A 26,912-nucleotide genomic window follows, 5' to 3' on the forward strand; every position below is an offset into this window, starting at 1 on the left:
CTATATTCATATTATATTATTAGCCTATGAAGCAGAAACAAACCTAACAACACACATGTTTATAAAAATATATAGTTGCCTTTATTGATTATCTACGACAAACAAATTGAAACAGTTATAAAAATACAAATAACTAGTTTCTGTTGTTAAAACGCGCAGATATCTTTTTATTTTTTTAAAAAAGAGGAGAAACCAGGTCATTTCAGGACTAACATATGGTTCAATCTTTTTTCATTAATTCTCTTTGCGCATATGGGTCTTTAGCAGTGGGAGGAAACCGGAGGACCCAAAGAAAACCCACGAGGTTGGACAGGTGACCCTACTCCTCATCACGTACCAGAGGGGAATCGAAACCAAGCCACTTGATTAAATGACTAACCTATGGTTCAATCTTTTTTCAATAATTCTCTTTGCGCATATGGGTCTTTAGCAGTGGGAGGAAACCAGAGGACCCAGAGAAAACCCACGAGGTTGGACAGGCGACCCTACTCCTGGTCACGTACCAGAGAAGAATCAAAACCACGCCCCTTGACTGAATGAAAGACCTTATGGTCTAAAGTGCATGTGTTATACAATTCGGCAAGTCCATGATCACCCCCACCGGGTTAATAAACAAGGAATAAGATATGAAAGACCTACCTGTAGACTTCGTTATGGTGGCCATGTTTATGGCTAAGTTTCTGTTTTTTAGGTTGCATAAACCAATTAAACAGACTCATAATATCATAGTAATACGGCATCTTATTGCATAGTTTTTCTCCAATCCACGATGTTTTATAGTATATCCTCTTGTTTACGTATCTACCTCCTATATCTAGACACAAGCTACAACTAGTGTGGTTTATCAGCACACCTTGTATCTATTGATCCACTAGCAGACGCCCTTATAGCTCCTCCTTGTAACCAACCACAAACACAACTACAAAATTAGTACAGGCAAATTATCTCTCACGCTCTCTCTCTCTCTCACATGAAGAATAAAATCCACAAAAAATCCAATCACAAACAAATCTATCAGAACCAGAAATCAGTCAGTCGTGTGAAAAAACTTAGCAAATTGGTGATATCAACGAACAAATATGGCAAGATGTCCACTTCTATGATACTTGTTCTTTAATTGTGTTGACATTCACATCCTTGTCTTCGGGTTCAGATTACAGCTGACCACATGACACTGGACATGGTTAATTGGCTCCCTCAATCTTAATCTGGTGGATGGGCCTCAACAGAGTTCTTTAAAGGTCAAACATTACTATCAATGAATATAAAAGAGTCTGGTCTGTGTAATAAAGTTTAAATAGAGATGACTCTATAGGGTCGGCCCTCACTACATTAACTTTTAAACCATCAAGTCTCCACCTACAAGCCTCGGGTTATCGACAGCTTGTTGAAATTCCACACTAAGTTTCACCTGGGAATAAACTATAAGGTAACAATTGACTGATATTTTCTCTGATGTAAAGCCAGAGTCTGAATTTGAACTTACACCAGTTTAAAATTGAAACATCCCTTTTGTGTGAGCTAAAGGAATTTCACAGATCAAAAGGCTTTTAATAGGCCATTCCCATCCAAGGTAGCCACACAAATGTTTCCTCCCGGGATCTCAAGATGGAACAAATCAAGTTGCCTGTTTGAAATGTGAAACATGTGGTGGTCGGTGGAGGATATACAGCGTCTGCTGTGAACCCCGCTGTTTGTTCTCCGTTCTTCCTCTAGTTTTATCCTAGGTTAAGAATGCAGACGGGAGTAAATGGAACTATGGGATTTGTATGGATTCAAACTTCAATGGGCTGTAAACAAATCGTTTATCAGGTTTGAGACGCGGTGAATCTTGTGATGTAAACCATGCGTCTGTTCTATAAACTACACAATCGACAACATACCCAACATATTTTACATCTTCTCTCTGTGTTTGACTTTGACAGATTATCTAAAGTCTCATCAATATAGATCTAAATTAACACTTTATATTGTCACATAATGTGACGACATGTCAACCTGTCACTGGCAGCTGCCTAGTTTTGTTAAGTAGACGAAACTGATCGTATTTCGTCCCCCACACATACACATCTAGGTCTAGCTACAGGTAGATTTCAAACCGATGTCGTTGATGAATGAATGAATGAAGTTCTGGCTCTCTGTTTTAGCCGTCTGTTTACACTGAATGAAGCAGACACACTAACTGTAAAAGGTTAACTGGGTGAAATATGTACCAATCAAATTCCTTACATAAATACACTTCAGATAATCGTAAACGTTTCTCGTTTATAAAACTTCATGTAGAAAAAGTACTATAACAATAAAATGTCTGTCCTCGTAGAAAATTCTCTTTGATGTAATGTTTGTACAGCGTGATGAATTTATCCAATGTAGGTTAAGATACAGAAGAAGCCGTCTGATGTAATTTCAACACTTTTATATTGGCTAATAAATTAGATGTTATGAATATTACCCCCATGAATATACATCTCAAAAAATTTTGTAAAAACTGTTAACAATATATAACACAGCTTGTCATAGTAGTTAAAATGCAATAATTCACGGTTTTATCCCGCCCGGTTTCTCTGTCCCATCTATAGCCACACGCAACCACAACAAATTGAAATGATGTGTGACTGTACAGGGGTCTACTTATTTAACAAGGTAGGACCTCTGTGATTGGGGTGATGTTGGCCAGGTGTCATGGCTGACTGAATCTCAGATAATAGTCCTGACAGGAGTTTGTTGATGCATGGTGAGTAAATAATGTAAGAGGCTAATAGAAAACTTTAAGATAAATATTATTGTTATTATTTCTCATGAGGTTTGAATAAATCTATATTTTATAATTTCACTTCGTCATCATAATTTATTCTTTTAAAAAAATATTGACACAAATTATCTTAAGACATTTTAATTCAGAAAAAAAATCTAAGCATTATTTCTCATGGTGTTTGAATAAATCTATATTTTATAATCTCACTTCGTCAGTATAATTTATTCTTTTAAAAAAAAATTGACACAGATTATCTAAGACATTGTAATTCAGATAAAATGAATTTTAAAAAATATATTATTAGTCTGTTGGTGTCTTCCATATGAAACAAATATTACTAATCAAAATCCCCCCCCCCCCAACAAAAAAAAGGGAAAAACTCATTTTAAATTTAAACCAGTAATTCTTCCTAAGTGTGCAGTAAAATTTTGAAAATGCGAACAACCATGTGATCCCAATTGAGTATTCACTGGTGTCTACTGATAAGTTGCGCACTCAAGTAGGAAGTTAAACCTCATTTCGTTTCATTTTTATTTCTCTAATAAAATAAAATTTAAATCTACATTAAAGGTGCTAAATTGGTAACGCATATAATTTTGTAATATGAATGTATATAAACTGATTTACATTCAATCCTTTCTGTTTTTACTGTAATTTCTAATCAGTTATGTTCAGCAAAATACGCCAGAAGTCTCAATCGAATGGTGATCTCTATTGTCTGGTTATTCCAGTCTACACCAATAGAACCGGTATTTATTGAGCATGCTCTCTAGATATGAATAGTCACCGTTTGACATGACTTGTGGAATATGTCTTGTCTCGTTCTTCGGGTTCCCTATTACAAATGGCGCTGAAATGCATTATGTTACATGATTCATGTACCAATGGTAAAATATTTATTTTGTCTTAAACATTGGATATCAGAAGCCTATCCTTTCCTGGTAAAATCACAACATCAAAGTTGATTTAAACTGACAAATAATTCATGTTATTCATGTCGAAGACTTTGGATGATATCGTGTTAGAAACTTCGCTACGTTAAAATATCAAACACACATAAACTTAACATCTAGTTCTCCTAATTAACTTCTAACAAAAGGAAGCCATTACATGAGACACACAGAGAAATATGTTTAGGATTATGGGGATTATCGTAATACCAATGGTATTTGAAGAATTTTGTAGACTTGTGGCTAATTCCAGATAAGTCGGTGTAATTCAAGCCGATTACTTACTTATTACGAGTATTTAACATTACGTATAAAGCTGATGGGAATTTGAAGATCTGCCAGATAATGTCTTACGGTTTATTTATCAAGTTTTACAGAAAAAATCCATATTTAAATAAATGTACAATTATATATTTTAACAACTACGACGCTATCAGGCTTCAAATACTATTCTTATTTACAATACACAACTGTTTTTTTTATTTTTTAATTAAATATGTATTTCAAAGAAACATGTATTAAAGATTTTATTTTAAAAAATTTAGAATATGAGAGAGAGAGAAATAGGGTTTATAGTCCACTCGACACAAACTAGGTCATTTCGGGACTAACATATGGTTCAGTTTTACTTCAATAATTCAGATGCGCGTAGGGGTCTTAACAGTGCGAGGAAACTGGAAGACCCGGAAAAAACCCAAGAGGCTAGACAGGCAACCCTACTCCTTGTCACGTACAATCGGGGATTTGAATATAGAATATAAATGATAGAATATAAATATCTAAAGGTATATTCCATTTGTCTATTTTAATAACTTTTTTTTAAAAGCGCACAAATTTTTGAATAAAAAAACAATAGTTCTGTTTTTTTCCAAATAAAATGCATTGAAAATAAACGACTTAATAGATTTCCCATAATGCATCAATGACTCAATGTAAATATTTCCCAACTGCACATTGTCAACATAAGTTTGCTCGGATTACATAAGATGACGGAAATAGTTTGACAATGTTTGGTTTGTGTGTTCTGTATTTATATAGTTGTTATATATGACAGTAATCAATGTGTTACCTGTATTATTTCACACCTGTTATTTCTTTCATCTTAGCAGGGGTGGGTGGGTGGGTGGGGTTAAGTGGCTGAATGGTTAACGCTTACCCATTGCATCATAACTCTGGGGGGTGGGGGGGTGGATGGCCAAATCGTTAGCACATACCTGCTGCATCATAAGGTCTGTCATTGAGTCAACTGGTGTGGTTTCGACTCCCTGGTTTAAGTGACAAGGAGTAGGGTTGCCTGTCCAACCTCGTGGGTTTTTTCCGGGTCTTCCGGTTTCCTCCCACAGCAAAAAGACCCCTACGTGCAATTGAACCATATATTAATCCCGAAATGACCTAGTTTCTGTCCAGTGGAACTCTCTCTCTCTCTCTCTCTCTCTCTGATAGATATTCTGATATAAATAAAATGGGGTGTTATAATGCCCTATTGATTCCAATACAAGCCAAGTCTAACGATATAAGCCATTTAATATTACAAATTGTTTATTAACCTTTTTAAATTAACCATGATCTCTTCTTTCAAATGACAAATTGGTAGGCAGTCAAACTTAAAATTTATCAGTAAATTATTATGTAGAATTCAATGTAATAGATTAGCTTTATCCAACACCATAATTCACTTTTTACCAAGAAAAAAAATGTGAAATGGAAATGCATTCTTTCTTTGAAGTGGTGAATTTTAATAAAATACATTTTGTATCAATAACAAAATATGAGTCACAGACCAAACATTCTGGTGATTTTTTATGACTTATTCATACCCCTTCCCCTTTCATTGAAATTATTATTTTAAAGAAATATAAAATTTCAATCATCTTACACATGGTTAGCTTGGAGGCATTTTGTATGAATGAACAGCTTACAAATGAAGTACTTAACTTATCTTCCACTTTCCTCCGACTCTGATTGCCTTGGGCTTTCATAAAACCCCAACCTTTTATTGACGCGATTGAAAAGGGATTAAAAAGGTTTGAAACAATTTATATGAGGTGTAAATGAAGTGTACTTACAACTTACTTAAAACCCTGATCAACGAGGTCTGTTATCAATATTTTTACTGGTCATCATGGTAATAAAAACAATATGGACGCCTGAATCAACAATTATCTCAATTGTTTTCACAGGTTTAGATTAAGATTAAGAGAAAATGGTGTAATGTGAATTCTATATCAGGTTGATTTAATGACAGGCATGTTTGATTATCTCACATTACTAGCTTAAACTTGTCAAACATAAACATTTTCAAAGAGAGAGAGAGAGAGAGACAGAGAGAGAGAGAGGGAGGGAAGAAACAGGAGGACCCGGAGAAAACCCACCAGGGAGGGAGCCGGCGGACCCGTAGAAGATGCACAAAGTTGGACAGGCGACCCCACTCCTTGTCACATACAAATTTCCCTTAAAAAAAACCACTAAACGGGGTATGCCCTTCTTCATTAGCCCAGTGAGAGCAGAACAGTAGGAGGTTAAACCCCATTTCATTTTATAACAAGACAGTACCACCTATAATTTTCACTGAAATCTTTTGATGGGTAGTTTTTTAATATGTATAAATTGTATCTTTAATTTTAGGAATTGTATTCTGTTCTCAAAGTGTGTTACTTTCTGCAACCGTTCACATTAAGTACAGTACTTTGTACTTAACAATAATTATTCAATTATTCAATTAATCAATATCATTACATTCTTGTCAATTATAAAACTATCAATCAATTTACACAATCGTACATTATACACATTCCTGTCAATTACAACCCTATCAATCATTTGTACATACATGTATTTCACAATGGTCTAATGCATGCACTTTATATCATAAAGTCTGTCATTGAGTCAACTGGCGTGGTTTCAATTCCCCGGTTGTATGCGACAAGGAGTAGTGCCGCCTGTCCAATCTCGTGGGTCCTCCGGTTCCTCCCACTGCTAAAGACCCTTAATTATGCGCAAGCGATTTATTGAAATACAATTGAACCAAATTTATATTTTAGTACTCAAAAAAAAAAAAAAAATTTGAATTAGCACATTTTTTAATAGATACATTATGGGAGATTAGATAAAGAGCTGGTAGTTCTCGCTATAATAGTTAAAAACTAGATACTGTAAAGGGAATATGCTGAAAATTTCAGTCAAATTGATCCACTCTGAACCAAGTATTTAGTGACTCAATTTTGGGCCTAGCCTTGATCATCATTACTAAAGTCGGTACAATAAAAAAACATAGTCTTGATTATCCATTTTTTGATTTAATCAGAAACTGCAGACCAGGTTCTAATCCGGTAAATATCGCAGGCTAGCGATGACATCGAGAGTTGATTATGGTCTGGATAAGTTAATTAATGTCTAATTAATAATTTAGATAACATTTCAGGCCTAAAGAAAGACCTGCAATAGGCAGATTTAGCTCTTGCATAATGTATGTTTAATGGTATTGAATAAACCAAAAATGAATTAGCATAATTTTATTTTGAAATGAGAATGAATAGTTCTGACAAAAATATTCCCATGTTGTAGTATTTATACCATAATTTATATCGTGTTACATCGACATGTCAAAACAAAGACAAATCTATAATCTGACTTAACATTCCAGGGATCAAGTTCGTACACACAGACCACAGATGACCAGGCCATGCATGCCATTCAAATGACCAGAGTGACCAGAGATTATGGAGGCAACTGACCAATGTGACAAGAAGATTAGGCTTAAAGCAGCGATGGACAGTCAATATTTAGTCAGGTTTTAGTCAATCTTGTTTTCCTATGACTTCATATAGACACACTACTTAGTGTCAGACATCAATTGTCAAGCAAGACTCAATGAGAACTAAATGAGTTACCTGAGTTTTAGGTGTCAAATGTCAAAGGTTATAGGTTATTACCTAAATTTAGATAAAGGTGTTATTCAATAATTGTAGTGTGATACCTTACATTTGATTATTTTGTGTTGACAGTAACATGATAGTATATAATTATACAGGTAATACGACACCACTAACTTTAACAAAAACAGCTACCACATCCGCATGGTAAAATCCATGAAAGAACTTAAAGATAAATTGTGGGAGATTAGATAAAGAGCTGGCAGTTCTCACTATAATAGTTAAAAAACTAGATAATGTAAAGGGAATTGGCTGGCAATTTCAGTCAAATTGATCCAGTCTGAACCAAGATTTTAGCGATTGAATTTTCGACCTAGCCTCGATCATCATTACTAAAGTTGTTACGATAAAATACATAGTCTCGATTATCCATTTCACGATTAAATCATAAATGGAAGTCGAACAGCAAATCATAACCTAATCCAATAAACATTGCAGGCTGGCGATGACATCGAGAGTTGATTATAGTCTGGATAGGTTAATTAATGTCTAATTAATAATTTAGATAACATTTCAGGCCTAAAGAAAGACCGGCAATAGGCAGATTTAGCTCTTGCATAATGTATGTTTAATAAAAAAAAATAGCTAGGCATTTGTTAAAACAGGAAGGAGAATAATGTATTTTTTTTGTATAAGCTTAATTATTTTCTTATCAAAAATGTAATAAAAATTACTTAAAAAGTTACCAAATGATATTTTTGGGACATAAAAAAATATATGGTATGAAATTAAAATGTTAAATAATCAAGATTAGATGTTGTACGAAAAATATCAACGACAATCAACAGCTTGAATGTCTTAAATATTTCAATCAAAATTACACTTTTATCTCATAAATTCGATGTTTTTTTCTTTGAATTTTACTACCAGGCACTGCCAATTAAATATCCATTTACTATATATTACAGTTTTCGAAGTCCCAGTGTGTCACTGATAATGTCATCTAGTTAATAGTTCCATAACACCGAAAGCTATAGTTCACATACAGTTGTATCTGGGGCAGTTTGAGTCAGTTTCAGGAAATGTACTGGTATTAATATATCAATCTTTTCTCTAATTTTCCTGGTTGGCCGAATGGTTAGCGTGTGGGCTTTGTATGATAAGGTCTGTCATTGAGTTAACTAGCTTGGTTTCGATTCCCCAATTGTATGTGACAAGGAGTAGGGTCGCCTGTCGAACCTCATGGGTTTTCTCCAGGTCCTCCCATTTCTCTCTCTCGCTCTCTGATATTCCTCAAGGAACTGATAAGGTAGTTAATATTTACATATACCAAGTGCTAAAGGGTTTTATTTTTTCTTCAAAGTTCCTGTGTTTGACTGAACATTGCCATCTCTTGATTGTAAACAATAACATAACAGTTGTAGTTTTAACAATTACTAACATTCTAATGTATTCTAAATATGTGCAACAAATATATTTTTAACTCTAATCTTCAAAGTATGTTCTTTTTAATTTAAACATCAAAACAGACAAGGACTTATATGTATTGACAGTGCAGGAGGATATGTGAAATGGATATACAAATGTTATGTTTAAACTGTATCTGGTATCAATATTTTATTAACAGAGACATACCAAAGTTAATAAGTTTGTTTATCATAAATTGATCTTTATAGTATTCCCATGGCTAATGATAGTCTCCTCTCTCACCTTATAGTAATAAACCTATACCCCCATTTCAGGTGAACTTTGGTCGTGACCTTATGACTTGATCTGGTCTGGAAGGGAACAATGGTCACCACAAGCCAGATGGACATTCCAAACATATTTAACATTTATAGCAAAACATGAACCATTACTCCTGCCTTTATCTCTTGACATGAACAAAACATGACAAAAAAAAATAACCAGAAAATTGTGCGGTGGTATACAAATAAGATAAAAGACTATTCAGGTTCAAGTAGCAATTTCAGGACAGTCGAATTTTGTTTTTTCTCCACAAAAACAAGTAGAAAAAATTTGTTTTTCTTTTTCCATGATCCACTTAATATCAAATCTAGTTATTGTTCTCATAGACCTATCCCCTCTAATACACGATTGTCCTTATCTTGTCATGTTGAAGAAATAGATTTATTTTTTCGTATAAAATAACATAAAGAACTGATAAATACACTGATAAAAAAATCATTCAATCCAAAGACAAGATATCATGTCAAAGAAATAAATATATTTAAAAAAACAAAACAACAAAAAACGACCACATACACAGATAAAATTATTCAATTTAAAGACAAGATATCATGTCAAAGAAATAAATATATTTAAAAAGAAATTGACAAAAAACGACCACATACACAGATAAAATCATTCAATTTAAAGACAAGACATCATGTCAAAAAAATAAATATATCTAAAAAAAAAATAAAAAAATAACACAGATACGATTCAATTTAAAGACAAGATCAGAGTAGATGTACAACAAAGAGTGTCTCGAACCCCCGCCCCCTTCCATGTTATTCTATTCACATATTGTCCAGTATGTTTTATACAGAAGGTGTCACAGTTGGGTCAGTGTTAATGACGGTTTAATAGACTAGTGTAAAAAAAAGCTTTGGATCAATTTGGAGTAAACGATGCGTAAAGTGGGAGGAGCATCAAAGGATAAGATATCTGTTTGATGTCATTGTTCTTCGGCTTTCTTAGTAAATATTATAAATAGATAAAGGTGAACTTTCTTGGGAATAAACAAAAAGTTTTAAACATTCTCGCAATTTGATGCAAATTGTTTAGTAACTATTATATGTATTTAGCCCCACAAATTACCTACAATTTTTTTTAATTAAACATTCCCACAATTTGAAGAGACTTGGTTAAAAAGCATGTAGATTAAAATTATTCTGGGAAATAAACAAAAAGTTTTAAGCATTCTCACAATTTGAAGGGACCTGTTGTTTAATAACTATTATACATACATGTATTTGGCCCCCCAAATTACCTACAAATTTTATAATTAAACATTCCACAACTTGAAGCGACCTGTTGTTTAGTAACTATTATAAACATGTATTTGGCCCTGCAAATTACCTAAAAATAAAGTGTTTATAAAAGCAAATACATAACCAGCCAATCTATTAAAAAGCATGTAGACTCAAAATTATTTTGGAGAATAATTAAAAAGTTTAAACATACATTATGCAAGAGCTAAATCTGCCTATTGTAGGCCTTTCTTAAGGCCTGAAATGTTATATAAACTATTAATTAGACATTTATTAACAAAACAGGACCATAATCAACTCACGAGGGCATCGGATACTAGAGATTTTAACTAGATTAGAACGGTTTGCCATTTAAAAATTTAATTTAAAAATGGGAAAGCGAGGCAAAGTCGCAAATATAACAGTGCCCTGGTTATCATTGTGCACTCGTCTTCTCAAAACTACAAACAGTGATATCTTAGCTCAGTATGAAGTAATTGGAATGAAATCTTCAATATATTCAATTTTACATTATCTATTTTTGAGCTATTATAGCAAGAATGGTCAGCTCTTTATCAAAATCTTACATAATGTGTCTTTAAAATGTTCTCACAATTTGAAGAGACCTGTTTAGTAATTATCATATACTGGTACATGTATAATCCTTGAGTGGCATTTAGCGATTGAACACATTAAAAACACAACACAGTTTATATGGAAATACAATCACTGGTTTATAAGTATAGCACGACGTTTCGACAAGTATTCTCTTATCGTTATCAAGCACAAATCATCATTTGTGCTTGATAACGATAAGAAAATACTTGACGAAACGTCGTGCTATACTTATAAACCAGTGATTGTATTTCCATACAAACTGTGTTGTGTTTTTCTGGTACATGTATTTGGTCGCACAAATTACCTACAAATACGCCTTAATAAAAGCTTACACCCTGCCAATTTATTATTATTTGGCCCCGCAACTTACCTACAAATGAAGCGTTTATAAGCTTACAATGCCAATTGATTTAAAAGAGTGTAGATTTAATTGAAAAATAAAACATTTACAAAGTTGATTAAAGCCACTGAGAGATTTTGAATTCCTCACAAAGTACAATATTGTTCAAGTTGAATCTCTCCCAGGAATATCAGTCAAAAACAGTTTAGTCTCTTTGGCATTTAAAAAGGAATTGCTGGGTAAAATCAGGTTGTAAGTCTAGCTAATACATCATCTATTGTTGATATTTTAGCTTTTATGTTCTTAATTAGCTTGTAATCCAGAGACAAATAAATATTGTTCAAGATAACTAAATGTTAAATCAATTGATTTGAGTATATAATAGCTTGTATCCAAGGGAAACAATTAAATATTGTTCAAACTACATGTATGAATTAATATATTGAGAATTGAAACTTATTTTGTAATTAAATAAAGAATTAAATAATAGTGGATTATTTATTTACATGTATTGTAGTGTATACATGTAATATATGTGTAGTGAATACATGTAGTATATGTGTTGTGAATACATGTAGTACATATGTTGTGAATACATGTAGTATAAATGTAGTGAATTCATGAATAGTAAGTGAATACATGTAGTATATGAAAAACGAATTGGGGTTTAACGTCCTACTGTTCTGCTCCTATACTGGGCTAATGAAGACGGGCATACGCCATAGTGTGCTATGAGGCAGCGTCACTATCGCCTACTCTTATATCGAATTCCAACTGCCAAGGGATCTTTTATGTGCATTCCAATGCATACACGGGACCTCGGTTTTTTGTATCATCTGAAGGACTAGACAGCTATCCTTTTCAGGCCCTCCGTTCTGCACCACTGACAAGGAGAAGCCACGTCGGAAAATCCCGATGAACTTTCTCGGCCAATGCAGGGATCGAACACCCGATCTCCAGACTAGCGAGCCAGCGTCTAACCCACCTAGCCACCGTGGCTCCATGTACTATATGTGTAGTAAATACATGTAGTATATGTATATAACAGTGAATACATGTAGTATATATGTTTAAAATACAGATGTGACGTCATCCTTTGATGTTAGCGTACCATTATTTCCAATAATGTACAGGCAACTTGCCAATCGTACATTATCTATACTAGATGAAATATTGGACTCGAGTGATGGATTTCATTGAAAAGCATGTGCAGGATAGTGTCTGTATTTTAGATTGTTTAATGGTCTCGAGCTAAAGACATTGCGTAATATATTGAAACAACACCTTGTGCAGTATCAATATATTACTTAATGTCTCGCTCTCGACCATTAAACCATACATAATAGTGAATACATGTAGTACATGTGTTGTGAATACATGTAGTATATGTGTTGTGAATACATGTAGTATATGTGTTGTGAATACATGTAGTATATGTGTTGTGAATACATGTAGTATATGTGTTGTGAATACATGTAGTACATGTGTTGTGAATACATGTAGTATATGTGTTGTGAATACATGTAGTACATGTGTTGTGAATACATGTAGTATATGTGTTGTGAATACATGTAGTACATGTATATGTGTTTAAATGTGAATATGTATAATGAATACATGTATTATATGTGTATAATAGTGAATTCATGTAGCATTATGTGTAGAATAGTGAATACCGTACATGCATAATTATCAGTGAATATAATTTGCCTTATGAGCAAAGCTTCGACAATACAACTCCAAAATAGACAAAATTGTTTTAATAACATAATGTATGATACTATTTCATATCAATTCTAATATTGATTCAAATTAGTTATTCATCGTCCATAAAAACTGCACTAAACGACTCAATATGATAAGAGTATGCAAATAAAGTTATACAGCGGTTGTCAATATTCATGTTAGCAATAACAATGTATATTGACAAAATTCATATGACAATGGAAGAGATATTATGTAACAGATGGGATGTATTGAAAATAGCTACATGCAAGCTGAATATGATTATTATACATGTAACTAGGGTGGACATAGTTATAGAAAGGCCTAAAATGATTATTATAACTAAGGCTTAAAATGATTATCATAACTAAGGCTTAAAATGATTATTAAAACTAAGGCCCAAAATGATTATTATAACTAAGGCCTAAGGCTAAAATGTTCTTATTTTTCAGGGTGCCAACTGCAGGGTGGACATGGAAAGTGTACCCTAGTCCTTCGGATGGGATATAAAAAAATGTCAACCCATGTACACATTGGTATGCAGGTAAAAGAACTCTTGAATTCAAGCAAAATTCTGCACCCTGCATTTGCACACATCAGTACAGTAATGAAAACAAACGTACATCGTCTCAAAATAAACGTAAAATTTCTTGGCAAGAATTTAAACCACTACTCCATTCTATTCCTGTGTATTATATTAAAATAACCAACAAATTTTCACTTACCCTTGTTTGGCCTTGAACCCAGATCTATCAGGGTCATCTGCTTTATCTGCCTGGAATGGACTATCGTTCTGGTACCGCAGAAAATCCTTATTTTCCTCTTCCCTCGATCGCTGGTTTCCTTTATTCTGATTGGGTTGATTATTGCACGCACTATTACGTTTATGATTCTGGTTTTCCATCATTTCTCTGCCTGCTGAATTCGGATTTGGACCATAAATATAAAACCCTCCTTCCTCCGCAACTTGTGAATGTCCGAAACCATTGAGTGGAAACCGATTATCATACAATGTTCCTGATCCTGATGCTATTTCACTCATAGGACGTGGCGGTTTACGTTTGGGTGTATCGTTAATACCATTTGTTGATCTAGCAGACTGTAAATTATCGTCGTCAAAACTTCTCCATTGTTGACCAGAGAGACGATGCTGGGGACTACCGCGGGGAGAACCGTTCGCAGGGACTGCTGGCAAGGGTCTGTTCACCATACGAGTCTGATGATGTCGCATCTGTCAAAACAAAAGTCAAAATGGCTGAACAATGAACATCGATATATCAAATAAGTCATTGCAACGTTATTTATACAAAATGTTACATCAATATCACTGCTAGCAGACGGTCTAGAATTCATACGCAGACAATCAGATAGTACACTCTATTTTTTATGCATAAAAATAGTTACAAGCGTATAAAACCGTACTAAACATGAAGAAACGAACAAGAGTAAGGTGTTTTTACATCTGGTTTTAATAAAGTTTTCAACACTTGGCTAAAAGTTGATTTTCAATTCCGGATGTGTTTGGTATAAATAGGGGCACTAATTTAGTCCAACCTGATCAATATGTGGGGGGTGGGGATTTTAATTATTGCTGCTTTATAATGCTCATTTTGATTAATGTTTTTACTGTAATTCTGTTACAGTCATTTCTTTGTTTTATGATTAATAAACAGGGCATTTTACACCATATCAAAATGTTTTAGTTGAGAGAGAGAGAGAGAAATGAGGTTCAACGTCCACTCGACACCAACTAGGTCATTTCGAGACTAGTTGATTCTGGGATTGAAGTACACAAATAAACACCTCCATAGGGAATAAAAATATTATAACCATCCATTGGCTGTGGTATAACACCTTTATAGGGATTAAAAATAATATAACCATCCATTGGCTGTGGTATAACACATAACATTCTTAAACCCCCCCCAAAAAAGAAGACAGCAACAGTTGTTCTGTGAGTAGGTGCTCATTCTGTAACTTTGTTTTATTATTAATAAATGACATTTGACACCATATGATCAAGATGTTTTAGTCAAGTCTTGGATTGAGCCACACAATGGGTGTTTTCACACCTGTTTTTAATGAAGACCTTAACAATGGTCTAAAAGTTGATTTTCTGTCCCCTCGTCTTATTTATTTCATTTATTTATTATTCTAAGAAACAGATACATTCATGACAAAAATACAAAAATGATGGGATTCTGATACATGTAAGTCATGAATAATCTGCTTCTTAAGGATAAAAAAACAGTAAAAATTTACACAATGTACACTGGTATATTTCCAATGGGGTTCTAATTGTTTAAGAGAGAGAGAGAATTTAACATCCACTCAACACAAATTAGGTCATTTTGGGACTAACACGTGGTTCAACTTTATTTCAATAATTTGCTCGCCCGCGTGAAGGGGTCTTTAGCAGTGGGAGGAAACAGGAGGACCCAGAGAAAACCCACGAGGTTGGACAGGCGACCCTACTCCTTGTCACGTACACCCGGGGAATCAAAAACCATGTCTGTTGACTCAATGACAGACCTTATGATACAGCACGCACACGCTAACCATTCGGCGGCCATCCAACCTCCTCCCCACCAACATCAAGAGAACTAATATTGATAAAACACTGCTTCTATAAGGTTCACAAATTGTCTTCCATAAAAGTTTTGTTTTTTAATTATCACTAAATACAACAAGAGAATATTAAAATCTAGCCAATATAAATTGTTGAAATGTTGCTCTTATTAAAGTACCGTCACAAAATTTCCATGCTTGCGTCCAAACAAATAACACATGGAACATGGTGGGTGGTTTGAACGACATCGCAGACAGAAAAAGACATGTATATTCGCAGGTTATTCGTTTGGACAAAAGAGTTGGTCTCTAAATTCAGTAATTGTATTATTTGTATTCCATAAAAGTATTGTGTTTTATTTAAAATTAAATCTTTCTATGGGAATGTGATATCAAAATCCATGAAGTGGATAATAACATGTACGAAGATTTAGTAGACATTGCAACATAAGTGATGCGATAAATATTTAGTTTTCTTTTCAGAGTTACATAAAACACAATTTTAATGGCTGATCCTTTCAATGACCCAAAACTTAAAATGACATCAACGAGGCTATAAATCCCCGTCTTATTAAGTTACGTACGATTTCGTATTATATGATTATAAACATAAAGAGTCCTACCAATCTGCCAATCGCTGTTTTTAAGATTTTCTTTTTACAAGCTAAGCTTATTCTAGATAAGGGGGTTGGGTGGCCTGTCATTGAGTTAAGTGGCATGGTTTCGATTCCCAGCTAGTGTGTGAAAAGGAGTTGGGTCGTCTGTTGGTTGGGTTCTCCCCCTCTGCTAAAAACCCTTACGAACAAGCAAATTATTGAAATAATATTGAACCAAACCTTACTCCCGAAAAAATACCTAGTTTGTGTCTAGTGAACATAAAACCCCATTCCTTTCTCCCCCATTTCTCTCTCTCCCATTTCTCTCTCTCCATTTCTCTCTCTCCCCATCTCTCTCTCTCTCGCATTTCTTTCTCTCTCCTCCCCATCTCTCTCTCTCTCCATTTCTCTCTCTCCCTCCCCATCTCCCCCAAAAAAACCTAGTGTGTGTCCAGTGAACATTAAACCTCATTCCTCTCTCCCCCATTTCTCTCTCCCCATTTCTCTCTCTCCCTCCCCATCTCCCCCAAAAAACTAGTTTGTGTCCTGTGAACATTAAACCTCATTCCTCTCTCCCCCATTTCCCTCTCTCCATTTCTCTCTCCCACTTCTTTCTCTTCCATTTCTTTCTCTCCCCATCCCTCTCTCTCTCTCCTCCCCATCTCTCTCCTCCCCATCTCACTCTCTCTTTCTTTCTCTCCCTCCTCCATTTCTGTCTCTTTCTCTCATCTCCCCCATCTCCTACTCTCTCTCTTCCATCTCTCTCCTCCCCCATCTCTCCCCCCATCTCACTCACTCTTTCTTTCTCTCATCTCCCCCATCTCCTACTCTCTCTCTTCCATCTCTCTCCCATCTCACTCACTCTTTCTTTCTCTCCCTCCCCCATTTCTGTCTCTCTCTCTCTCATTTCCCCCATATCTGTCTCTCTTTTTTCCATTTCTCTCCCCATCTCACTCACTCTTTCTTTCTTTCTCCCCCATATCTGTCTCTCTTTTTTCCATTTCTCTCCCCATCTCACTCACTCTTTCTTTCTTTCTCCCCCATATCTGTCTTTCTCTCTCTCACCCCCTCCCCATCTCCTACTCTCTCTCTCATTCTAAATCATACCCTTACTATTAACCACCCCAATTTCTACTATCATTTATTATAGTCCCTTAAATTAATAATTCACGTTAGTCTTTCGATAGTTTACCATACCTAAATCAAGATTGATTTCATGAAATCGGTTCACAAAACTCCCCTAAATCAACACTTTCCTTAAGATTGAGTTAATTCCTTGTCACTATTTTAAGATGAATTACCTGTGGACACGACTAGAATACACAGTGCTAGTATTAAAGTATCAGATATTTGAGGTAAATATGGAGTCTATTGTTACACTAGTGTTTGGTATGTCGACTAGGTGGACCACACAATATCATCTCCTATTACATATATACACAGAAAAACACAATAAACTCTCTGTTATATAAATGATAATATTACAGTCTTAATACCACACAGTATATATAATTTAGTATAACGACTCTAAATAACAATAAGATTCATCCAGAACCGAATATTTCCCCCAAATACATTTAATATCGTTTAATTCTACCCGATTGAGTAAATTCATCCACAATTGATGAATATTCCAAACAGATCTCCTGAATTCATCCACAATTTATAATTCCAAAATATCTCTTAATGTAGTTTCACAGATCACTTCAGTTCATCCACAATTTAATATTCCCCAAAATTGTTTCATATCGTTTAGTGTTATGCATTTAGCTATTCACATATTATTCCAGAATTACATGTAAGAATAATACGTCTGTTTCGTATAAAGTTTTATACAGACGATCAGATCACTTCAGATCATCAAGAATTCAATATTCCACAAAATTGTTTCATATCGTTTAGTGTTATGCATTTAGCTATTCACATATTATTCCAGAATTACATGTAAGAATAATACGTTCGTTTCGTAAAGTTTTATACAGACGATCAGATCAGATCACTTCAGTTCATCCACAATTCAATATTCCATAAAATTGCTTCATATCGTTTAGATTTATGTGTTTAGCTATTTATATATTATTCGAGAGAATATTCCAGATATGTAAGAATAATACGTTGGTTTTGTTAAGTGTTAAACAGACGATACGGTCTCATCCATTATTGATTTATACGGTAATAAATCTTGTGTTTTTCAATCCGGACAACCTTTCATTTACAACATATCCTTTCATCACTTTATCTTCTTGCTTAAAGTGGCAGTTGTCAGACGTGTGGGACGAAGGGTCTGGCAAACGACAATGTAGAGTCGATCGTATGGAACTAAAAACCAAGGTCCCATGTAAACATTGGCTTGCACCCTTGACAGTTGGAATTTGAAATTAGAATAGGCCTTAATGCCACTGGGCAAGATTTCCCTCATAGCACACTGCATGGCGTAAATGCCCGTCTTCATTAGCCCAGTCGGAGTAGAACAGTAGGACGTTAAACCCCATTTTAATTCATTTAAGGATTCAAACTGTAAATAAATCGCCTGTCACAGACATTTTCTGGTACAATCTCGACGACTGGTTCCTGTCATTTTATTGGGAACTGGTTTGTATTATACTATAGCAATGTTTTATAGATGTACAAAATGTTCAGTAGTGTCTCACTAAAACCGATCATTTCCAGGCCTGCATGATGTCATTTCTGCCATCTTAAAACTGAGATGTCATATAAAAAAGCGAATTTTATTGAAATGAAATTGAACCATATGTTAATCCCTAAATAACATATTTTGTGTCGAGTGAATGTTAAACCCAATTTCTCTCTCTCTCTCTCTCCGAAAAATAACTTATTTTTTTTATTGCCTACAAATTAAGGGAGCCACAGTGATTTAGTGAGTAAGGCGCTGACAAGGATGTTCTAGGTTTGATCCAGACTGAAAAAGTTCTTGGGAAATTCCCAGTTCCATTTCCCCGCTCATCCAAATTAGACGATTATCATCAAATTAATTTTAATAAAGTTAATTTTTGTGACAAAAATTTTGCTTTTTAATGAAAATGGTCTCTTTAAATCATATATGATCAATTTATTGGCAGACCGATTGAAGAGTTTCACCAAGACCTGAATCCTCTTCGTGCTATTTCCGATATATTTATATAAAGATAAATTATTGTTTGTTTTTCTACGTCCTCTCAATTTATTTACAAGTCATATCAAATTCTTATACAATCACTGGGATTTATTCACTCAGAATAAATGTTTCCATCTTTCACAAAACAAATATCACAAGATATCCGTCATCCGATGTAGTTATTTAATTTTACTTCAATCTTGAAGATTTACAGCCGCTGAGGGATTTTAAATCCTTTGCAAATTAAAATATTGTTAAAGTTGGATCTGTATATGGAATGTCAGGCCAAAAATCATTCAGTTCCATTTGGTATTTACAAAAATATGAGAGAGAGAGAGAGAGAGAGAGAGAGAGAGGGGGAGAGAGAGAGGGGGTTTAACATCCAGTCAACACAGACTAAATGGTTCAATTTTATTTCAATAATTTGCTTGCGCATAGGGGTCTTTAGCAGTGGGAGAGAGAGAGTTTAATGTCAGTATTGACAAAAAAATGAGAGAGAGAGAGAGAGAGAGAGAGAGAGAGAGAGAGAGAGAGAGAGGGTTTAACTCCACTGGACACAAACCAGGTCATTTTGGGACTAACACATGGTTCAATTTTATTTCAATAATTTGCTAGCGCGTAGGGGTCTTTAGCACTGGGAGGAAACCAAAGGACCCGGAGAAAACCTACAGGTTGGACAGACATCGAGCTCTGCAGGCGATATATAAACAAGTTTGTGCTAAACCAGACAGTTCCACCTACATGTATTAAGTAAAATCCTTTGATGGGCCTCATTTAAATCCAATAGAATCCAAGCCGCAAGACTGTCTAACCTTTTTAATACAATCAAATCCAAGTCTGGACATTATCTAGCATTGATATTTAGTTTTAGATTTTTAAATTTAAATGTTTAATAATCAATTTGGGTACATATTGGAATGGGTTTAACTGTGAAAGATTAGATATTTCTAACATTGCAAATGGCTTGAAGAAAAGTCAGTTAATATCCAAGGCTAGAAATAAGACATTTTTTGTCACAAACAAAATTTAGGTTTTGTAAGACGCAATCCCTCCAGTGCCAGCCATTATATACAGCATAGATTTATTTTTTTTCAGTGGTTTAGTTTTTTTTTTTAAAAATATTTTACTAGAAAAGTTCAATAGTATCTGACATTTTGAAAGGTACATCTAAATCATTATTTCTTTACGCAATTAATATCATTACAAATTCATTACTATGCCATTTAAAATCCACTTTTTGGGGGCATTTTGGAATTAAAATTTTAAGTTTCACAGTAAAGGCATAAAATCATAAGCATCTGATAAAATTATCTGTTTTAACAAATTCTTTTGAACCAGCAAAATAGTCATAAAAGAGTTACTTCCCCTTAAAAATATTTGTTCAAATATTATCTCCAGACTAAAAAAGAATCAGAAGCTTTTCCCCACCTCATCTGTATCAAACCATGGAAACAAGAATGATTGTACTGAGTGGATGCTCAATTGTTCAAGGAACAAGCTATGCCAAGTTTCATGTTGATCGTATGTGAATTGATAAGAGTCTGGGGCTTTTTTCAAAGAGTGTCGCCTCTAAGAACAAGTTGAGTAGCACTTGAGGAATAATTTCTGGTCCATAAAATCAATAAAAAACCCAGTAAAATAAAATTGAAATGAACATGTAATGGGGTTTAAAGTCCTTCTGTTCTGCTTCGACTGGGCTAATGAAGACGGACATACGCCATACAGTGTGCTATGACTAGGGAAATTTTGTCCCGACACCGGACTAGACAGCTGTCTTTGTTGGGCCCTCCATCCTGCAGCACCATTGACAAGGGGAAACCATACCGGAAAATCCCCAATGACCTAGTAAAATAAAACACTTACCTTGACTTCTTCTCGTTTGTAAGCATTAGCAGACGGGTAAGATTCCCGAACATTACTCGAACTAATGGCATTACCATTCGATAAAAATCTCCGATCTATTTCATCTTTTAGCGCCGTCACAGGCGAGCCTTTTATTTTAGCGTTGTTATGATTTATCTCTACAGAGTTTTTCATGGCCGCCACGGAGATAGATTGATGCTGATTAGTTAATGAAGGCACACTAGCAGGTGTAGAATTCCGTTTAGCTGCGGCTGCTGCTGCTGATTGGTTGATGGATGACCTAGGGTCATATGATGATTCACGACATTGAATGGCACCTGACGGAGGTGATGTAGTTCGACGTAACTGAAGAGTGGACGCCTCCACGGGAGATCGGTGTTTCACTTTATCAACAACCTGTTTGGCCTGAAAAATTAATACGAATTTCATTAAATCAAGATGATATTAATTAATAGTTAATATTCCCTGTAAACTTGTCTCTCAATATTTATAGTACACTGATTAACGATTACATATATTTAAAAACCAATAATTTACATATTAAAATAACTGGCCCGGAGTTCACAAAGCATTCTCAGAATTAAGTTAAGAATTTACTTAACTTTCAATCACTGTTCATGAGAAATATCTTTGATCCAGAAACACAAAAGTTTGCACATAGTTTCTTATTGATGTATTTGATACATTAAAACAACAAAAGTTTCATAAAGGACTATGTTTTAGTTAAAATAAGGTGAACAATTTTGAGTAAATTCTTAACTTAAGTCTGAGAATGCTTTGTGAACTCAAGGTCTAATCCAGTCTATCTGTAGATATTCAAAATGCATATATTCTACAAGTATGCATAGAAAGGAACAACACAAAAAAAAATATAATGGCATGCTTAATCATAATACACCACCACAACAACTAAAACCAGGGGTCTTAATCGTGTGAAGATTTACAACAATATATCTTTTTAAGATTTTGGCCTGTTACTTAGCTGAGAGCTAAAATTTGTGAATGGATTTCAGCTATCAGCCAATCAAAAGGCTGTATTCTTAAAATATTTCCATGAATAAGACCCCAGGTCACTTACATGTACAACAATTAACAATGGTAAACAGGGTTTAACGTCCTACTTTTTTGCACCTACTGGGCTAATAAAAACAGGCATACTTCATGCAGTGTGCTTTGAGGGACATTTTGCCCAGACAGCGGCGCTATGGAATGCTCTTATTTTGAATTCCAACAGTCAAGGGTCCTTTTATATGCACCCCAATATGTACACAGAATTTCAGTTTTTCAGTCTGATACGAACGACTAGACACTGTCCATGCCAGGCACTCCGTCCTGCACCACTGACAATGGGAAGCCATGCACAACAAGTAACAATGGTAAACGTATTTTAAGTTTTAATCAAAAACAATGCTTAGTAACATGAAAGTCTGGGTTCTATTTAACTCTAGAGATATGGCAAGCAAAAAACGTAAAAGTCTGGGTATATACGTCTACAAATATGGCAAGCAAAAAACATAAAAGTCTGGGTATATACGTCTACAGATATGGCAAGCAAGAAACGTAACAGTCTGGATATTCATGAATATAGATATATCAAGCAAGTATTATAGGATTACATTTGCATGTCAAATATGAAATAGAATATTAATTTGTCTTAAAACTGCTGATCGTTATTTTCACTTTTGGGGCCAAAACCTAATTTGGTAAGTATGTCTTCTTCTGATAGATTGGATCGGGGCTGAGATTAAAATCCCTCTTCTTCTCGTAGATTGGATAGAAGTAGAAGAATTTAAAATCCCTCTACTCATAGATAGGACCAGGGAGGGTACAGTTTAAAATCACTGTTCTTGTCATTGACTGTGACGAGAGAGCCGAGTTTAAAATCACTGTTCTAATAGATTGGACCGAGGGAGTAGATTTTAAAATCACTGAAATGGCAACCAGCAGATCTAATGTAATATTAGTTTGTTTTTGTTTTTTTTGTTTTTAAAAACAATATTTTATTCAGGTTATCTGAATGAGATTGGAGAACAGGCTTAGCCTATGTAAAACCCCTTTCGCTAGTTAAAGATGCATTATGTTAAGAATTAAATAAAGAGCTGGCCATTCTTATTATAATAGTTATATCAAAGATGCATTATGTAAGATTTAAATAAAGAGCTGGCTGTTCTTGCTATAATAGTTATTCTAAAGATACATTATGTAAGATTTAAATAAAGAGATTCTTGCGATAAACAATAGTTAACGAATATGTATGTATTTTAAGTTTTGATAATAAATAGCCGATCATCAAGTACTATTTCTATAATAATAAACAAAGTCTCGATTGTCAGGCCTTTTATTGAGCGATGTCCATTATGACATCATCCGATGGTCTGGAGAGCTGATTACGGGTTTGGCATGTGAATAAATGTTTAAATAATAATTCATATATCACATTCGAAGCCAGAAAAAAGACCTGCAATAGGCAGATTTAGCTCTTACATAATGCATTTTTAATATTATTCTGACAAATAATAACAATAAACATATAACATACATGCTCAACGCAACGTAGATGATGAAACACAACACTACAGATGATTTATTGAACTTGATTTAAAACTGAGTCAATGACCTAGTCTAGGCTTCAAAATACAACTTATTACAAAATAACAGTGGATCTGATCGATCATCTTGTCGTGGAGCAGGAAGGAGCCGGCTTTAGAATCACACACACAAGTCCACCATTACTTTACTAAATCCCCAAAATGGCTTAACATAAAAAAAAGGATTTTCTGTATAAAGGAAATGAAATAAGCAGACAGAAGAAACTAACCGTCATGGAGACATGACCTGACATCACCGTCTGCCAGCTATTTCAGACATGTTTGTTGTTTAAACAAACATTTTTGTTTGACGTGTAAACACTCCCAGTTTCCCCGGAATTCACATCAAACGATAATTCAGCTTTTAAAATCACCTACAAGTGTGATTTAATTAATACCGAAAACATGTTATATCATACGCGCTCATATCAATTGCATAACGCTATTATTCAATATTTGCGTGGGGTGTTTAATTAACTGGTTGGTGATAAAACAGACGCATGATGTCACCAGAACCTTCAGGGAGATACCGTATGAATGAAATTAATGTTCTAATTTTCTGCTCCGACTGGGTGAATGAGGACAGGTGTACGCCAGACAGTGTGCTATAGGGGGAAATTCCGACTAGGTTAATGAAGACAGGTGTACTGCTCCGACTGGGTGAATGAGGACAGGTGTACGCCATACAGTGTGCTATAGGGGGAAATTCCGACTAGGTTAATGAAGACAGGTGTACGCCATTAAGTGTGCTATAGGGGGAAATTCCGACTGGGTTAATGAGGACAGGTGTATGCCATACGGTGTGCTATAGGGGAGGAAATTCCGAGTGGGTTAATGAAGACAGGTGTACACCATTAAGTGTGCTATGCGGGGGGATTCCAACTGAATTAATGAGGACATGTGTATGTGTACGCTATACGGTGTGCTATGGGGGAAATTCCGACTGGGTTAATGAAGGCAGGTCTACCCCATACAGTGTGCTATGGGGGGGGGGGGAAGAGGGCGGGGGGATTTTGGTTGGCTTGAAACAAATAGAAATGTGGCATAAAAAGGACCTATTCGGTTTTTATTCTTTAAAGCTCAAATTCAAACACTTGTCAGAAATGCCTGTAGGCATATAAAAATTAGCTATATTCTTAAAATACAAATCTTAAAGTATTTAAACATGCAATTATTTCCAGTTTTAAATAATAAAATGAATGTTTTTAAAGCGCAATACTAATTGGGAATAATTGAAATTAAAAATCAAAACTAAAACAACAAGAGAAATAAGGGGGATACAAATACAATATGCATACTGTAGCATGATGCAGACAGAAAGAGAAACAAGGGAGATAATATGGATTGGATACTATAGCATGATGCAGATAGACATTTATATATTCATATAGAAGCTTACTAATATACATACATAATACACTACCTTCTTTGGACTATACCCCAGCAACTGTAACAATAATATAATATATGATGTGAATTTCTTAACAAATCCATTCAATGATGATAACAACGAGAAAGTCATCAACAACCTGACACAGTCATCGTCAACCTGACAATCAACAATAACCTGACAGTCATCAATAACCTGACAGTCATAACCTGACAGTCATCAATAACCTGACAGTCATCAATAACCTGACACAGTCATCAACAACCTGACAGTCATCAACAGCAAGACTAAGTCATCAACAACAACATTGCGCACCCATAGAAGGAACAGGGATTGACAATCTCCACCACCAAATACAAGTAGTGTTTGTTTCTATGGGAACACACAAATAAATAATCTGAAGAAAGATAAAAGGATGGAAGGATCCCACTTCACCTCTTCCCTTAAAGTCTCTGACCTTCATTTACATTTTATCAACAATAACTAATGATAATCTCTCAGTCAGGATTAAGATGAGGACCATCAAACGATTCTACCCAATCTAATTAAAACACAGATCCTATTTCGTTTCGTTTTTTATAGTTCAAAATTCTTTTTATTTGTCTTTACTACACTAGAATCTGGAAAAGTTGTTATATAACCAGCGCTCCAGTTGATATGAGAGATTAGTTGTAGAAACATCGAAGTCTCACGTCATACGGTCAAAAGCCTCTCGTATGACACCTGACGCAACATCCCACTACAACTGGTCAGATCTTCATGCAGTGGAGGCCATCGAAAGTATAAAAAACAAAATAAAATATAGATCTGTATTTTAATCAGATTGGATTTTACCAATGGCACAAGGTTCTATATCGAGGAAGACAAATGCTAATAAATTTCAATTCATCATATCTCTGTAAATACTGACTGGAGTTGAACTAGTTTTGGAGTAATATTCCTTTTTAGATATCCAATTTTCACGATATTGTATTTTGCATGGGAGATAGAGAGAGATAAATAAGGTTTAATGTCCACTCGACTAACACATGGTTCAATTTTATTTCAATAATTCGTTTGCGCGTAGAGGTCTTTAGCAGTGGGAGGAAACCGGAGGACCTGGAGAAAACCCACGAGGTTCGACAGGCGACCCTACACCTTGTCACGTACAACCGGGCAATCGACCCCCCCCCACAGTTGACTCAATGACAGACCATATGATACAGCGCGCACATGCTAACCATTCGACCATCCAACTCCCCCATTTTGCAAGGGATTCCTAAATCTCTCAAATGACGTTCAGAGACTTTATCTTCTTCTTTGGTGAGGAATTATAACAAAAATTTCTAAAGCAGACCCAATTACTCCACTTTAAAGAACCCTGAACAAAATCCATCATTCACAGAATTAAATCCAAAACAACAAACGGATTCGAAACAAAGACAACAAATATAAAAAGAAGCAACAAAAATCAGAGAAAAAAACACAAACAAAACAAAACAAGATTTAATTCAAACCATAACCTCCAGACAACAAATATAAAAAGTAGCAACAAAAATCGGAAAAAAACACACAAAA

At 34.7% G+C, this 26,912-nt stretch overlaps 2 protein-coding genes and 1 long non-coding RNA gene across 7 annotated transcripts in view; 1 reads left to right on the forward strand and 2 right to left on the reverse strand.

Moving 5' to 3' along the window:
* The window catches only part of LOC126827113 (phosphatidylinositol 4,5-bisphosphate 3-kinase catalytic subunit alpha isoform), a 324,427-nt gene that overhangs the window by 218,440 nt on the left and 79,075 nt on the right, over positions 1–26,912 (reverse strand). The window lies entirely within an intron of this gene.
* The window catches only part of LOC126827120 (tensin-1), a 98,509-nt gene that overhangs the window by 21,007 nt on the left and 50,590 nt on the right, over positions 1–26,912 (reverse strand). Inside the window, exons 6-8 of one of the 5 annotated variants that reach the window (XM_056102535.1) lie at positions 25,389–25,412; positions 21,378–21,782; positions 13,961–14,466 (exon numbers count right to left, since the gene is read on the reverse strand). In XM_056102535.1, the coding sequence (XP_055958510.1) occupies positions 13,961–14,466; positions 21,378–21,782; positions 25,389–25,412 (935 nt within the window). Of the gene's footprint in view, positions 1–13,960; positions 14,467–21,377; positions 21,783–23,916; positions 24,283–25,376; positions 26,450–26,912 lie in introns of those variants that run through there. The other 4 variants (XM_056102534.1, XM_050556327.2, XM_050556328.2 and 1 more) reach the window with 4 other exon arrangements.
* On the forward strand, positions 2,653–13,875 carry LOC130013661 (uncharacterized). The gene is made up of 3 exons (XR_008788869.1): positions 2,653–2,734; positions 7,349–7,495; positions 13,688–13,875. It is a non-coding gene; the product is annotated as an uncharacterized LOC130013661 (long non-coding RNA).

The sequence above is a fragment of the Patella vulgata genome, chromosome 7, assembly GCF_932274485.2.
Source record: "Patella vulgata chromosome 7, xgPatVulg1.2, whole genome shotgun sequence".
NCBI lineage: Eukaryota > Metazoa > Mollusca > Gastropoda > Patellidae > Patella > Patella vulgata.